General features: G+C 39.5%; 1 protein-coding gene across 3 annotated transcripts in view; it reads right to left on the reverse strand.

Moving 5' to 3' along the window:
• Positions 1-803: 803 nt before the first annotated feature.
• Positions 804-15,433, reverse strand: part of slc2a9l2 (solute carrier family 2 member 9, like 2) — a 105,870-nt gene continuing 91,240 nt past the window's right edge. For all 3 annotated transcript variants that reach the window (XM_085456079.1, XM_085456080.1, XM_085456078.1), the window contains exon 13: positions 804-1,213. In XM_085456079.1, the coding sequence (XP_085312205.1) occupies positions 971-1,213 (243 nt within the window). In that variant the 3' untranslated portion in view covers positions 804-970. The remainder of the gene's footprint in view (positions 1,214-15,433) is intronic.

Genomic DNA, 15,433 nt, shown 5'->3' on the forward strand with positions numbered 1-15,433 from the left:
AACTGCGACTGCTATCCAATGCCACGCTTGTCTGCCTCTGTTCAGATCACTTCCTCCGCTGGCTCCAGCCATCTGGTGGGAGGTAGCCTTGGCTCGTTTCAGATTTGGAAAGGATCCAAATAGCTTTCCCTGTCAGCTTTACTGCGCTCTCTGCGTTCTCTCTCCCAGGTTGTGTATATTAAGACGTTAACCAAGACATCAGGATTACAGCTATAATCCTGAAATTTATGTCTCTCCTCAGATGCACGTCTGTCCCACCTCTCATTTATTAGGCTCTTAGGGAAGACTGAGATGAAGAGAGATGGGATGTTGCTATAACTGGTGTTACTAAAGAAGAATGATCATATTTCTGGTGGTTCTGGCACACCTCTGTTTAGTGTCAGGACACAATCATCTGAGATGTGTTTCTTGCAGTGATAAACCCATAAAGCATGTTTTGGTTTTCTCGCCCCCAGCTGTACTGTTTTGGTCCAATGTCAACATGAAGACAACACTGTGCACAACCAGATCAGTATCAAAAAGCCAAGAAACACCTAGCCCATTAAGTTTTTTGTGGACGTTTTGGCAAAGCAAAATACATTTTTTCAGAGACATTGGTAGAGACTTAAAGTGAAAAAAACAGTGACTAACAGACCGAAACAAAACTCTGTATGCACTCTAATATTAGACAGAACTGTAAAAGCAATCAGTGGAATCAACATCTAATGTAAGCCCCAAACCACAGTCATTTTTGTGACTGCTGAAGAGCCTCAGAACAGAATAGGAACGATTTGTTTCATCTTATTGAGAGACACAGACAAATACTTGCTTCATTGCTTTATCTAAAAAAAATTGCAGTCATATGAAAAAAACATTGAAAAAAAGCATTGACTTTACTTCATTTTTTATGCTCAGTAAATATGTAAAAACAAGACATATTTTCACACATTTAACATGGCTTCTCGATTATGACTGTGCTTCATTCCTTCATTTACAAGGACGTTTGCATCTTAGTGGCATCTTGGGCTTTTCCATTCGTGTCAGAGTTAATAGACAGAACCAGCTCCATTTCCTGACCAGGCGAGGGGATGGGCATTTTATTAATCTTGGCAAAGCTCTGGCTGATGTCCATAAAGGTTTTATTTTTGGTTTCCGGGAGGACGACATAGAGGTATATGGATCCCAGAATGCAGACTGCCACAAACACAAGGAAGGAAAAGGACTGCAGCGTCTCCTGTGCAAACAGAAAACATACAGACAAGAAACATGAGACATATCAGATTTGTGCATACACTGTGCTGTTTTCAACATCCTTACCCTCAGTTCATCATTCTTCAATCAGATGACATCTAGTAAAGTTTATTAAAAAACAAAAATTTTACAGCAGAATTTTAAACAATTAAATGATTACTGGCGTGTCCACCTCCACACAGCTGGATCGTGACATTTTTCAGTCCATCTCTGCAGAGACATCATCTGTGGCATCTGTTTTGTCATCTGTTTTGTCAAATGTGTGTCATTGATGAGGACAGCATAACATTCCCATGATTTTCCGCTCAAAAGAATCCTACAAGCATATAAACTGAACATTACTCTTCTTGTATATACTTGCATGTAGTCGTGTGTTCAAGTACCAAAAGTATGAAAGGTAACCTTGTCCTGTGGGTTATGCCAATAATAGAGATTAGTGACAGATTTAAAAATACACACTGACTGATTACCCAGAGGGAGATTTAGATGTGGAGAGAGGGTTTTGTGCGTGTGCGTATGTGAGTAAGAGAGAAAGACAGAGAAAGAGTCTGAGAGAGAAAGGTTGGGTGTAGGGCAGAGAAACTTGGCTGACCCTGACCAGTATGTTACCAACTATAATCCCTCGCTTATGAGGAGGCAGACTGCAAATGCAGAACTATGTACCAGGTATTAGAAATGCAGTGTCCAAACAACCACGACCTCAGTAAAGAACTACTTACCACTTTGATTTCAGTTGGTTATATCACCACTGCTGTTAGTCTCTGACACTGTTTTCCTCTGTTGAGAGTATTTCATAATAGCGCCATAAAAAAAAAAAAAAACCTCAGAGCATCGTGCAAAGGGCCTGACCCAGTTTCCATGCTGCCTCTGTGACGTAACACTCATCTGCAAAGTTAGCAAGTTCTTCAGAAAGAACTGCCTTTCTCTCTCAGTTGTCAGGGTAGATGAGTCATCTTACAAACAGGATATTTATGCGTTCACTCCATTTGTCATTAATCGAATTTTTGCAAGCCCGTGGATTGACAAGGATGAGACAGTCCTGATTTTGACACTGGGATAAGCCTTTGATCTGCTGTGGTGGCTCAGCTGGGTTCAGTGTGATGCACACGCAGACAGTAAGGCATGAACACAAAGACCCAATTGCTGTACACACACACACACACACAAACAGACACACTTTTTTCATGCTTAAATGAATGTTGGCTGAATAATGTGCAAACAGAAAAGGCGAGGTGAATGCTCTAAAATGCACTGCAGACGTACTGTAAATCTAATCTGGTCAAATGAGTGTCCATGCTTGGACATATACTGTCAGTCACTGGTTTCTGGTGCAACAATGAGTCATTGCTGGGGGTAGGGGTTTGCCGGTGTTAAAAGGGGGATATTTGCATGGCTGTGGGCTTTCATAGATTGTGTTGCCTGTGGGAGGCACAACGAGGAGATGGAAATGTATACAAGATTTGAAATGTCCACACTGGACTGATTTATGGATTACACTGATCAGCCACAACATTAAAACCCCTGGGAGAGAATAACATTGATCATCTTGTTACAATGCAGTGTTCTGTTGGGAAACCAGGAGTCCTGGCATTGATGTGGATCTTTTGACGTTGTCTTCAGACTCTCCAGATTCCAATATGATCAAGCTTCTGTGACAACCCATAGGACCCAATGGATCTGCTGCCAAAGTCCTGATGCCCGACTCTACAGTTGAGTGTTGTGGCTAATCCTTGGCTATATCATTGTTGTTACAATATGAGCATACAAGACAAAAAAAACAACAATACCCATTAAGCATCATGTTTATGGATCACAGCTGCATTAATAAGACAAACACAAAGTCATTCAAAACTCATAGCGTATGAATGGATGTGATTGAATGTGATGGGTCATTAGGTTTTACAGATCTCATGCACAAATAGAGCTTGTTGTTATTGCCCCATTTTATACTTATATATACATTTATATTGGTGTGAAGCATCGCATTGGAACTAGAGCTCCTGCTATCTTAGCATTTCTCCATATGATGACTTCACCAGCTTTGGTAAGGGTTAAAAAAATGGCAAGTGAAAGTTTCTTCTTTTCATAAAATTCACTGTGGCAGAAATTGACGTTATACTGTTTGTTTGTACTGGCTGACTAGAGTTATAGAGCAGCGTGCATAGTTTGTGAAAAGCTTGCCTGAGTCAATAACTGCAGAGTTCCAAACCTCCACCGTTATTAGCATCAGCACACAAAGTGTGCGCTGGGAGCTTCATGGCATCAGTTTCCATGACAGAGAAGCTCTTGCTCTTGCAATTCTTAGGGAATGCTTTAGACTCCAATTGCAGCAGAAAGAAGGTCCTGTAACCCTGCTTGGTGCATGAGTTTGTGAGACCTTTACATCATGTTTATTTGTTTTTTCAGAAAAGCCTGATGTACACAATTAGACACGTGGTGCTACTGTGAGCAATAAATACACATAAATGCTCGTTGTAGCAAAAAGGATACAAATTAAAACTAATATGCAAATTGATATTTAATTTCTTTCCTCTTAATTTTTCAGAAGGTTCCATAAATCCTCCAGTTAGACTTTTCTGGCAATTATTTCATGGTTCAGGCTTTATGAGGTGAAAGCACGCATTAGATCTGTTAAATTTATATTAAAAAAAGAAAGAAAGAAAAGAGCCAGTTAAACAAAAAATCTCTGTTAAAACTTCAAATGAGGCTGTCAACAGTATCTCAAATGAACACATACAGGATGGCTGGAGCCTTTTCGTGTGGAGTTTGCGTATTATTCCTGTGCCTGTATGGTTTTCCAAATTAGCTAAAGGTGAATTGATTTGGAGAACTGATGATTCAAAATGATGATAGTGTGTGGTTGTCGGTGTTAGCTCTGCGATGAACCTCCAATTTGTCTTGAATATAGACAAATCCAAGATGGCGGTACACATCGAGTTAAGATATCTCACTTATCTTAACTGCACTACTGTATAGTTTTCATTGATCAGGAAATAGCCTTGGTGGAGTTTTCGGGAGTGTTAATTGGTATAATTGCTACTTAATGTGTTCCTTTCCTGCACCATAGGCCTGGGAGCATTTTGCATATCTGTGTTCAGGTGCTGCTGTCCTTTTAGATATCCATGTACGGAATTAAAAAGTGCTAATAATTGATAATATTTCATATTACAAGATTTTAACTGCTATATTTTATAACCCCATTTGAAAACCTAGCTCTGCAGAGCACTAACTGACACCTCAGCAGTGGCCTGCCATGGAAAGATGGGTTGTGACAGTTAAACGGTGTGTTGTCTGGAAAGGGGTCAGAGCTGGTTTCAGGTGCATGTCAGAAACCAGTCAGTCACTGCTGGGATCTGGATGCCAGGCATGTGCCTGGGAGTTCGTGGGGCTAGCAAAACCCAACCAACAAAAGCAACGAGCAACTCTGCAATATTTGTGGAATTGGCTGGCTAAAAATAACCTTCTGTTGCTTTCTGTTTCTCACACGTGTCCAAATCTTCCCTGCCAGGTCAGCCTTATCTCTTGCTCTGCTCTAAGACTTTCTCCTGTGACACACTCTTATTGTATACCTTTATTATCTGTTTAATTACCTATTCAGCTCTATATCTACTTGACCTTCCATTTCCTGACATAAATTACCAGCAATCTCATTGTTCAGCCATCAAAATACCAAAAAACCCCCAAAAAAACCACCTGTTTATCATGACATCATACCTCTTTGTCCTGTCTTCCTACTGGTCAGTGGTACATGACAGGTAGAAGTGCAATATATCATCCTTTATTTCTCCAATCCTTATTTTTTACAAGAATGAAGTGACAGTGCAGACACAATGGTGAGGTGTTCAGGCTCCTGTACATCTACTGACAACTCTTCATTTAAGGATTCATAGTCTGGTGTAGCTCTAGCACAGGAGAGTATAGGTGTTTCATTACATATACAGGGTACCTGACATGCTGAAACCGGCAGGGTTCAGCACATTTCTGTAAATAACTTCCACAATGCAAGCTTCCTATTCTTAGCAGTGGGTGTTGCTTACCTAGTTATATTGTGATCGGTAACATGACACAAAGGAAAACAAATGTAGTTTTTTGTCACACTGCCAATGTGAAGATGTGGATGGCATTTTTGTTTTTTAGTCACACTTCATTCGAGACTGAAATATCTTTACAGATGAGTTCCCCCACCAAACTTTGTGTTTCAGAGAGAAGTATCTGGAGAATGGAGCTCTGACGAGTTTTCCAGAGTTATACTTTGGCGTAACACTCTGGTAACCGCTTCTCTCCTAGCGCCATAGCCAGATCTTGATCGTTAGATTTAAACTCTTCTGTGGTGGTGTACCGAGGTAAAACCACAAACATTGTGTCATTTTCCTAGTGCTTATGGGCCTGACTGTATAGCTATGAAATAGTGACTTTGCAAACATTTTAACATCTCCAAAATTAATTACACTTTGAGAACACATCTGTTATTCCTGTGGGAGCTCATGCATCACACAGTCGGTGTGAGAGTGGAAGTGCAGGAACGCATCGCCCAATGGAGTTTTGAGATGTTTGGGCTTTAATTTTTTTTTTTCTTAAATTCAGCAAGACTAAATGAAAAGGAAAAGACAGATCATACAAGAACAACTTCCACCTCTAAGAAAACACCATCTAAGTGTTTGTTACGCCCTTTTCAGCTATTTTAGTTCTTCGTTCACTCTTTGCCTCCAACACATGACACTCCGGTACAGCTGACTGAAAGGACAAAATTAGATTTATCTGGGGGGGCTACTGAGCGAACAGGCAGAAAACATTTGACGGAAGGTCAAAACGGCGTCACTAAAATGTCCACCGTGCCTCAAGCAAACTTTCACTCTGATCTCAAACTTCTACGATGACTTTTGTCGAACTTTTTCTTTCTCACAATGAATGTGCCCTTAAAGCTACGGTCAGAGAACCTCGCTTTGTGGGAAAGTTGCAGAGGCGGAGGGAAGAACATATTGTTTCTGCTAAAAAGGTGAAACTCTGTTTAGTTGTAATTACAATCAGGTTCTGAGTCACTGTTTTCATGGCAAACACATATGCTCAACATCTGCTCTCTAGGCTAAAACCACTTCTGATTGACAAGTCGTTTTGTCAAGCCACTTATCATTTATCTCGTCCATGTCAAAACCATAGAATATAATTCATGGTGCTGTAGCATTTTCTGTCGCATACGTCACATAGGGCTGCTAGAATGTAGAAACTGTAACCAAGATCTACATTTATGGATGAATAAAAATCAAAGAGACAAAAGAAAAAGAGAAATCCCCCTGTGAAGTCACACACACCCGTGTACCGTAAACCGAATTCATTTGCATTTCCAGTGTAGTTCAATCCCATATTCATTAATTTTCAAAGCCCTGCTCCTGTTTTCAGAACTTATCAAAATCTTATCCCTGAAAAATCCACTGATAATATCATCTGTGCTCATCTTCATCAGTCTGTGAATACACTGTACAACTGATTCCTGTTCACAAAACTCCTGATGAGTGCTAGAGGCTAAATATCACGCACCCAACTGGATCAACTGGAGGTCAGATTCATTCCTGAGTTCCTGCACTCTTATGATGATCATTGGATGCCCGATATTTCAAGGAGCAAAGGAGTGCTTGAGAAAAAACACAAGAACAAAGATGCACGTGAAATCCCAGAAGGAATGTTTAAGATAAGACGGGCAAAGGAATCATGAAATGACACGTCACAGGCTTCTTTATGTAACTCTGTGTAATTAAAACATCATCACACCCAGCTTTAGCTATAAATTCACATGCACTGAATAGTTAATCGTATTTGTAGTCCAGGCACTCAAACACAATTATTCAAAATGTATTTACTTTGCAGAGTCATGCACCTGTGTAGATGCATCCGTATTAACTACCCTGCTGCTCAGAGCTTTAAAGTATTAAATTCAATGTTTTTCTGCATTAATTCACTTTTTTAAATCAGCCGCATCAGATAGAAAATAGCCCTTTCTATTAAAAAAATCCTCCAGGTTAACTGGAAATAAAATAATTTATGTAATTATGAATGATTTATTAACTGAAAACTCTGGCTTTACGGTACAATGTATTCATTCACAGATGAATCTATTTAACTAATTCATTAGAAATCAGCGAAGACAAGCAAGAATACAATGAACAAGTTTGTTTAAGGGTGCAGGAACATCAGCGTACATATTTAGATTTTATTTTTTTATCTCACAAAGATTGAAATGTCAAATGCCATTAGGATCTAATGAGGGACAAGTGGGTCATTATAACCAAGGGCAAAGTTCTGTCTAAAAAAAAAGGCAGAACCATGTCCTCTGCACACAGGGCAGATATAATCAGACACTAGCACTTTATATTAGGTAATGTAAGAAAAGCAAAGTTAAAAACTCAAATATGCCATGTAAGAAATATAAAGGTCACACTTTCAGTTGAAATGTCATTTTTAAAAATATCTCTGTAACGATGTGTTATATAGATAATGCCGTTTTCCTAACGAGCCAGATAATGATGGTATGGTGTCTTTAGCAACAAAGTTTTCCTACTGTGGAGTAGCTAGAAATTGCTATCACTGTCCACAGTAATAGTTTAACAATTTTAATAATGCTCTAATTAGAAAGCACACAATTCAAGTTGCCAGAGTGCAATCTAAAAGTGGCAGCCACACTGAAAGCTGTTTCGAAATGCCTGAGAAGATGATTTTGCCTCTCTCTTTTTGATTAAGATAACTTAATAACTTCAAGACAAACGCAACGCAAAACCTCCATCTGAGTAAGAAACCAAAAGAGCAACACGTCACACTTCTAAGCCCATTTAAGAGCTCTGTTGGTTTTTAACTCAGGTGGAGAGAATGAGGTGTGTCTGCAGCTGCAGAGCAAGCCTCGCAGTTGTGAAGCAGCACTGGTGAATGTTTGCCCAAAGCTCAGTAGATTTGTCACCAGAGACAACTTGCTGAATAGATACAAAAACTCACTGAATCTATAAAGCAAACAGGTTGCCAATAAAGAAGTCTTCTTAAGTGCGATAATCACTGCTGTGAGTGTCAGGAATGCCAAGCACCCAATCTAATGTGGTATATGTTAGGTTATGTGATAAAGAAAGCTTTCACAGGACTCTATGCAGTCCTATAAAAAACTAAGTATGCCGTTAATGCTTCAATAGGAATAAAGAGCATAAGGAGCAGCCAGCATTTGATGCACCTATTGCACCTATATAAACACAAAGGTTTGTGTAGTTTGCTTGCCCGGAGCATACAGGTTTATTTTAAAACAGAGCAATGAGTTTCCCGTGTATGGACAGAAAAGTCACCCCAAGCTTAGAGTGCTCAGAGAAACAAACAAGCAAAAAAACCCAAGAGCTACATCTCAGACTCTACAGACCTCATTGAGCATGTTAAATGTTAAAGTTTATCAGAGAATAATTAGACAGAGGTTCAACAAGGATGGCTTGTTTGGAAGGGTTGCAAAGAGAAAGTCTCTCTCTAAAAAGAACATGGCAGCAGGGCTTAGCTTTGGAAAGGTGCATCTGAACAAATGGAACAATGTCCTTCAGAGAGATGAGACCAGAGGGGAGATGTTGGGCCATAATGAACAGCACCATGTTTAAGTACACTGGTAGAGAGGTGATGATTTGGGCTTGTTTTACAGCCACAGGAGCAGGGCACCTTGCAATCATCGAGTCAGACATGAAATCCTGTGTATACCAAAGTATTCTAAAGATGACCAACCGTTTTCAAGAAATGAATACTTCTAGTTTTCCTGCCGAAGATGATTTTACATGCTATTGAATCATGGAGTGCACTCCATTTGTGAAAAATGCTGTTTTTATTATAGACATTGTACCTTGAAATAGGTAAATGCTGATATAGGAAAAAAATCATCTGTCATGAACAACAGACTGCTGTATGTTGTGTAAAGTTTGAAAAATAGAAGACTGACGCAAGCTGTACAGACAGATCCAGAGAGATCAGCAATAGATGCTTTAATTAAAATCATATTCTGTCAGTAGGAATTACCAGATACAACTCACTTAACAGATCATTGGGAGTGATACAGCAAAAACTACTTAAGTACTCAAAGAATAAAACAGCTCGATATAAATTTTTAAAGGGATCGTGCACTAGGAAAACAGCAGGTTGTTGGAGATCTGTGTTATGAATTCTAACCAGAAATGGAAATGTCAAACTGAAGAACACCTTTGCTTGCAATGCTGTAAACAAACTTGTCTTCACTGGTGCAGTACAGAGTACTGAGACACAATTAATACTGAGACACTTGGACAAAATTAAAGCAATGAACTGTGGATGACTCGAAAGCTTCACTGGCTGAAATGAGAAGAATGTTTTAACCACTAAACGACTTCATTTTTTGTGCGCTAACATGAGATTGAAATGAAAAATAGCAGCAGTGAAGGACACAAAGAGACTGATATAGTTATAATTGTTTAAAATGTGAAAGAGGCCAAAGGAATAGCAAATGAGCTTAATTTTAATCCTTTAGTTATAAAATCCTTGGAAGATGAGCACTAACAGCAGAGGGAAAACAGGAGGAGACATATACTGTGTGACGCATGAGGCTGGCAAACAAGTATTCAGTCTGTGGAATGAGGAACCGCATTGCTTCGATAGAACTATGTCAGACTGATTTATCCTCTTTTCAGTTCAGTATCTTTTATGCTAGCCTGCATTCAGATCATAAGCAGATGTATACGATAGGTTGAGGCAGCCACAAATTGTCAGATTCAGCGCATATAGCAATGATTCACCGAGTGGTTCATTTTTAAAGGTAGATAACCCGCATTCATCGCCTTTTCATCAGGATTCCCATTTTTGCAATGTTTGATTTAAAAAAACCCTCACACTTCAGTAAAAGTCCCTTTTTTCACTCTAAAACGCTAGATCCCCCACCCACCGTCTTAAAGGAATACTGCTTGTCTTTACAAAGAAGTTGGTCCACCTTAAAACAAAACAAAATGAAAGAATATAAAAGAATTGTTTTCATGCAGTATCAAGAGAAAATAAATCAATGAATGACCTTTAATGTACCTTCAAAGGACACCGCAGCCAGCCAAGTTGGACAGTTATTATACAGAATGTACTCATTAAGGTTGCCTGTCAAGATATTAATGGCTGCTACGAAATATCAAAGACAGAGGGATGAGAAGAAAGAAACAGCGATGGTTCATTTATAATACACACACAGGCTGTGATTTCCCCAGTAAAACTCCAGGGTTTCCTCCAGTGTCTGCAAGCCAGCTGCGCCAGAGCATCAGATTTTAACATGCTTTTTCAGACAGGAGGGGTCAACAGTCCCAACAACTTTACTCGCTGAAACTATAAACTCTTTTGTTCTTCTTTACAGTTCCAGCCTTTCCCAGCTTTCCTTCTGCACCTCTGAATTCAGTGTTATAGTGTTAAAATTACATGTGAGCTTCACTGTAAGTAACTGTGTCACCACTGCCTTTACAGAACGCAACTGAAAATCAAAGTCTGTGTCTTCAGATAATGTTCCTGTAGGGGGACTCCCACCTCTGTGTCCCAGATGAGAGTTTTGCTTTTGTCACAGCAGCAGCTCGCTAAAAACACCTCGTGCAACAGCATTTAATGAACATATATGTGCCGGCGTTGTTAAAAGAAAGTCTGATATGGGACAGAACACCCTCCAAGATAATAATGGGGGTTTTTTTTGTAACTGGAAGAGTACTAAAGGTCTAGAAATAAAGAATTAATAACCTTGGGCCGTCCCCTGTACAGGTATTTAAAAATGCAGTTAAAATGCAGCAGGAAAAAAGAGAATAATAAAAAAGTAGTAATAAAAAGTATTAAATTAGTAAAAAAGTATAAATATTAAAAAAGAAAATGAAAAAATGAGCATGTTATGGTTCCACAGTGAAAGTGTTTAATCCAGATTCATATTTTAAGCTTAAAAACAGGTTTTTGATTTTTCTGTTTGTTTTGTTTCATGTTCATCACTGCACATATGTGAGTAAAAAAATATTCCCAGTGACTCTATTGCTTCATAGCTTATTCTATAAATTTCATTTTCCCAATAATGGGAAAAATAAGCATGCACACAGTGTGTACAATAGTACGGAGCTCCATATGTCTTGAACTCCAGGAGCCATAAACCTCCTATCCAGTAAAAAGGCCTCTAAAATCCTCGGGCTTTTTTTTTTTGGGGGGGGGGGGGGGGGGGGGGGGGGGGGGCTTGGCAGAGATACTACATGTGCAGGGCATTCTGTTAACTCACAAACAAAAGCTCAGCGCCATTCTGTGTGGCAGAAAACTGCCGCTGGAACACCTGCAGTGAATTGTCTGTGTTATCAGCCTGATTTCCCCCTACTACACCCAGAGTGGCAGTACAGTTTATAATTGTGTTGGCACTGGTCCAGCTCCTGTTGGGGAAAACTGCAGCCACTCAAGCTGCACAGGAGGTTATACATGTAGTCCAGTCGCATGGAGGAATTTAACACCCTCGTTCAGAATGGTTAGCCCTCTAAACAGACGCATCAAAATGCTGCCAGTCTTCCCCCACCATGATGGAAACCATTCAAAGTGCCCATCCTTGACGTCTGCTGTTTGAAGTGTAACATATTTGAAATAGCTGTAATAACAGCCAGATTATTTCATATCAGTTTTTCTTTTGTTCTGGTGCGTTGTTCTTCTTGGAGAGCAATCAAAAACGATCCCGTTCCCATATCCCTGCTTTCTGCTGCACTGCTTCAGTGATTCTCTGAATGCCCAGTGCTGATCTTGTCTTTGAGAAAGCGTACACTGCAAGAATGTGCAGTTGTTGAAGACATCCGTCCAGAATCAGAAAAGTGCTAACCATCTGAGTCCACCAGCTTGTCCCAGGGCTGTCTGGGTTGTGTTTGCAAGCTAAGACTCTTTTAATGTTCATAATGATGAGTTTATTCAATCTTTGGACATTAATAGATCTGATGGTGCTTCGCTGATCTCCATTTTCTTCTCATGAGGAATATAAATTGATTTCTCTGTCCAGCGTGCTTGCTTTCCTCTTTGTGATCATGGCCTCATATTACCAAGTCTAGCCTTATTTCTTGTCAGTGACTCACTCGCTGCTTTACAGGAGATAACTGCTATGAATGTAGCTGCACAAGAGTAACTATCCCCATGGGCCACAGATTCTATCCAACCCAGGCATATGCTACATCACAGGCCTTGTTAAAAGGGAAGTCAATTCAAGACATTTGACTTCTCACACTGGGAGCAGATTTCCTGAAGTATCTAATCTCTCTGGATTGTCTATCAGGATGTCAGGTTGACTTTAAAGTAATACAGGCTGGTTTTATCTTTATAAAAAGTTAAAGAACTAATTTCAATGAGCTGAAATCCACTAAGTGATAAGACTATAAGGCTGCAACGGATAAACTAGAAATTGCTTCAGATAAGGCAGTTGGTTCTCAGGAAATGAGGGCAAATCCAAAGGCCCAACACATTTACAATACCTAAAGGTCAATTTTAGTCCCATAGGATCTGCAGTATAGTGAGCTGGCTGATGGCTAAAGACAAAGGCAACCAAATGTTTGTAAGAGACACACACATACACATAAAATGGCTCAGAGTATGAGAGCTGCTGAAAGAAATACCACCAGCACTGCATAGGCACAATAGTTAAAACTCCAGAGGAAGTCAGATGTCCACATTTTGCAGCCCAGTGTCTATGTCTGTTATAGCTGTAAACACCATTAACATTAAAGGATCCGACCACATCAGCCTCGATCTTAAAAAAGCAAAAAATACAAATAAAAAGCTCACACATCGACTTGGGTGGTAGAAATGTCATCCATCACTAAAAACATGCAGTTTAATTTATCTGGCATAAATCTGATGTGTGTATGAATGCGATGTTTCTGTGCGTCTGAGTGAAAAGATGTGGTTGTTGTGGTAGCTCAAATTATTAATTTTTAATGCAACCTAAATTGTGGCACAAAAAGACCAAATTTTTTTCTCCAAACAGTTGCAGTAAAACATGCTGCAGTAAAACAATGAAAAAAAAAATAGAAAAACAAACAAACAAAAACACAGGGATGCAACAAAAAGAGTTACGATGAGAGGAGGCAGCGACGAGCAGCCGGTTGGGTTTCAGGAGATGAAAGAGGACCTGGTGTCTTTTGAGAAAACATTCCAGTTTTACACACTGATAGGCTCTTCTGTCCTCAACTCCTGTATATTTTTTATTATGTCACCCCAAATTTCATTTCTAACAAATAACATTCAAGGATCTTTTTTTTGCAGTTTTTTGAGAAATCATGTGCATTTAAAGCAAAACTCTCAGCCTGCTCTCTATATTAACCTCTGCACAGTACTTTTGGGTGCTCTGTCTATCCTTGTCTATTTGTAGCAGCTCTTTTTAAAAGGCTAAAGTAACGAGTATCGGCTGTGTGCTGGTTAGGAGAAAATACACCTGAACCGCCACCTTGTTCAAATAAAAATCCTTTTCTGTTGGCACCAAACTACACGAGCTCTTATGCAGCGTTGAATGTAAATCAGTTTCTGTGTCTATGCATTCAGCATTGCTGTCACGTCTCACACTGTTACACCTTGTTAAGAAATGTCCAAACAGTGAAACCGGCGCATCAGCGGTACAGCAGGATACATATCAATGCAGGATGCGTTAAGGCGCAGTGTTGCTGGACATTCGAAGACATTTTGACTAAATGGATGAACAACATCAGACATCACAACATCTCTGAAACACGTAAGATTAAATTTTAGCATTACTGCACAGCTCATGAAGGCTGTACAAACTTTTAATCTTTACTGCTGTTAAGCTCCAAATACACTGCAAACATATACCAACATGTTCCAAAATACAACTGAATCTTTAATTAAAGATCCCCAACTCCAGAAATGAAAATGCCCTTTTCTTTTAAACTATAGATCAATCCAAGTATCGATAGTATTGATAGTATTGAACTGCCGGTATTGGTATTGGATTGATAATAGCATGACAGGATCGATAACTTGTTTCTACCCTCCAAGTTCACTTTGTTCCCTAATGAATCGTGTTAATTTTTGATTTATTTAAAGTCTGTAGCACATTTAAAACAACAGAAGCAGAAAGACCCAGTTTCAAAATACACGAAAGGCTATAAAAGGTGTGTTTTGCTGGTATGTCTGTGAAGGTTCTCAGTCATCCAGGTCATCGTAGTCAAAGGAGCTTGCAAAGAAAAGCGTCTGGACTTCTTTAAGTTGCTTGAAGACGTTTCACCTCTCATCCGAGAAGCTTCTTCAGTTCTAAGGTCAAATGGTGGAGAGTCCCAGATATAAACCTAGTGGGAGTAACCCCCCACAGAGGGACAAAAGGACCCCCTGATGATCCTCTAATCACCTGAGCCAAGGTGTGAAACTGGGTGTGGGTCACAATCAGCCAGAGTTTCGGGTGAGTTCATTGTGAAACCTGGCCCCACCTTATCATGCGAATTCCTGAGGTCAGATGGCCCAGGATGTGAGTGGGCGTTAAGGCGTCTGGGAAGGGATCTCAAAACTGGATTATAGATGGCAGAGAGTTGGTGTCGTAAACCCCCGCCTCTGTTCAAAGATGGTCGCTCACAGTGGACATAGATGTCCACATAGACATCTATGTCCACACTCTCCACCATTTGACCTTAGAACTGAAGAAGCTTCTCGGATGAGAGGTGAAACGTCTTCAAGCAACTTAAAGAAGTCCAGACGCTTTTCTTTGCAAGCTCCTTTGACTGTTTTGCTGGTAATTATTCCAAAAATTAAAAATCACAGTGATTTAGTGCTTAATAAAATGTATTCAGAATTAACAAATTAATAATGATTCATCTCATAAACCATGATACGCTACTCTTCCTCACATACACTGCCTTAAAATGATCAGTATTGGTATTGGCAATATCAGCCTTGTATTTACTTAGTGTCAGATCTGTACAAAAACTTTCAGTACTACCACCTCTAGTTTGCAGGATTTTTGTTTAAAAATTCAATTCTAAACTAAAACCTCTTTGATATCACTGATGGTAAGTTCTTAATTTTGGAAAATAGCTTACAAGCTAGACGGGACATTATAAAACAGTTTTCAAAAGTAGTGATTCTCATGAAAATATCTAATCTGTAAAGTGGGTTAAGTGCCCCTTAACAGTAACTTTTACTGCCAATATTTTGCTGGTACGGAGTTAAAGCTCACAATATTATCACACTAACCAGG

The sequence above is a fragment of the Copadichromis virginalis genome, linkage group LG5 (assembly GCF_057382275.1).
Source record: "Copadichromis virginalis isolate Kocher_CV1m ecotype Utaka linkage group LG5, C_Virginalis_male_GT1.1, whole genome shotgun sequence".
In the NCBI taxonomy this organism is placed as follows: Eukaryota; Metazoa; Chordata; class Actinopteri; order Cichliformes; family Cichlidae; genus Copadichromis; species Copadichromis virginalis.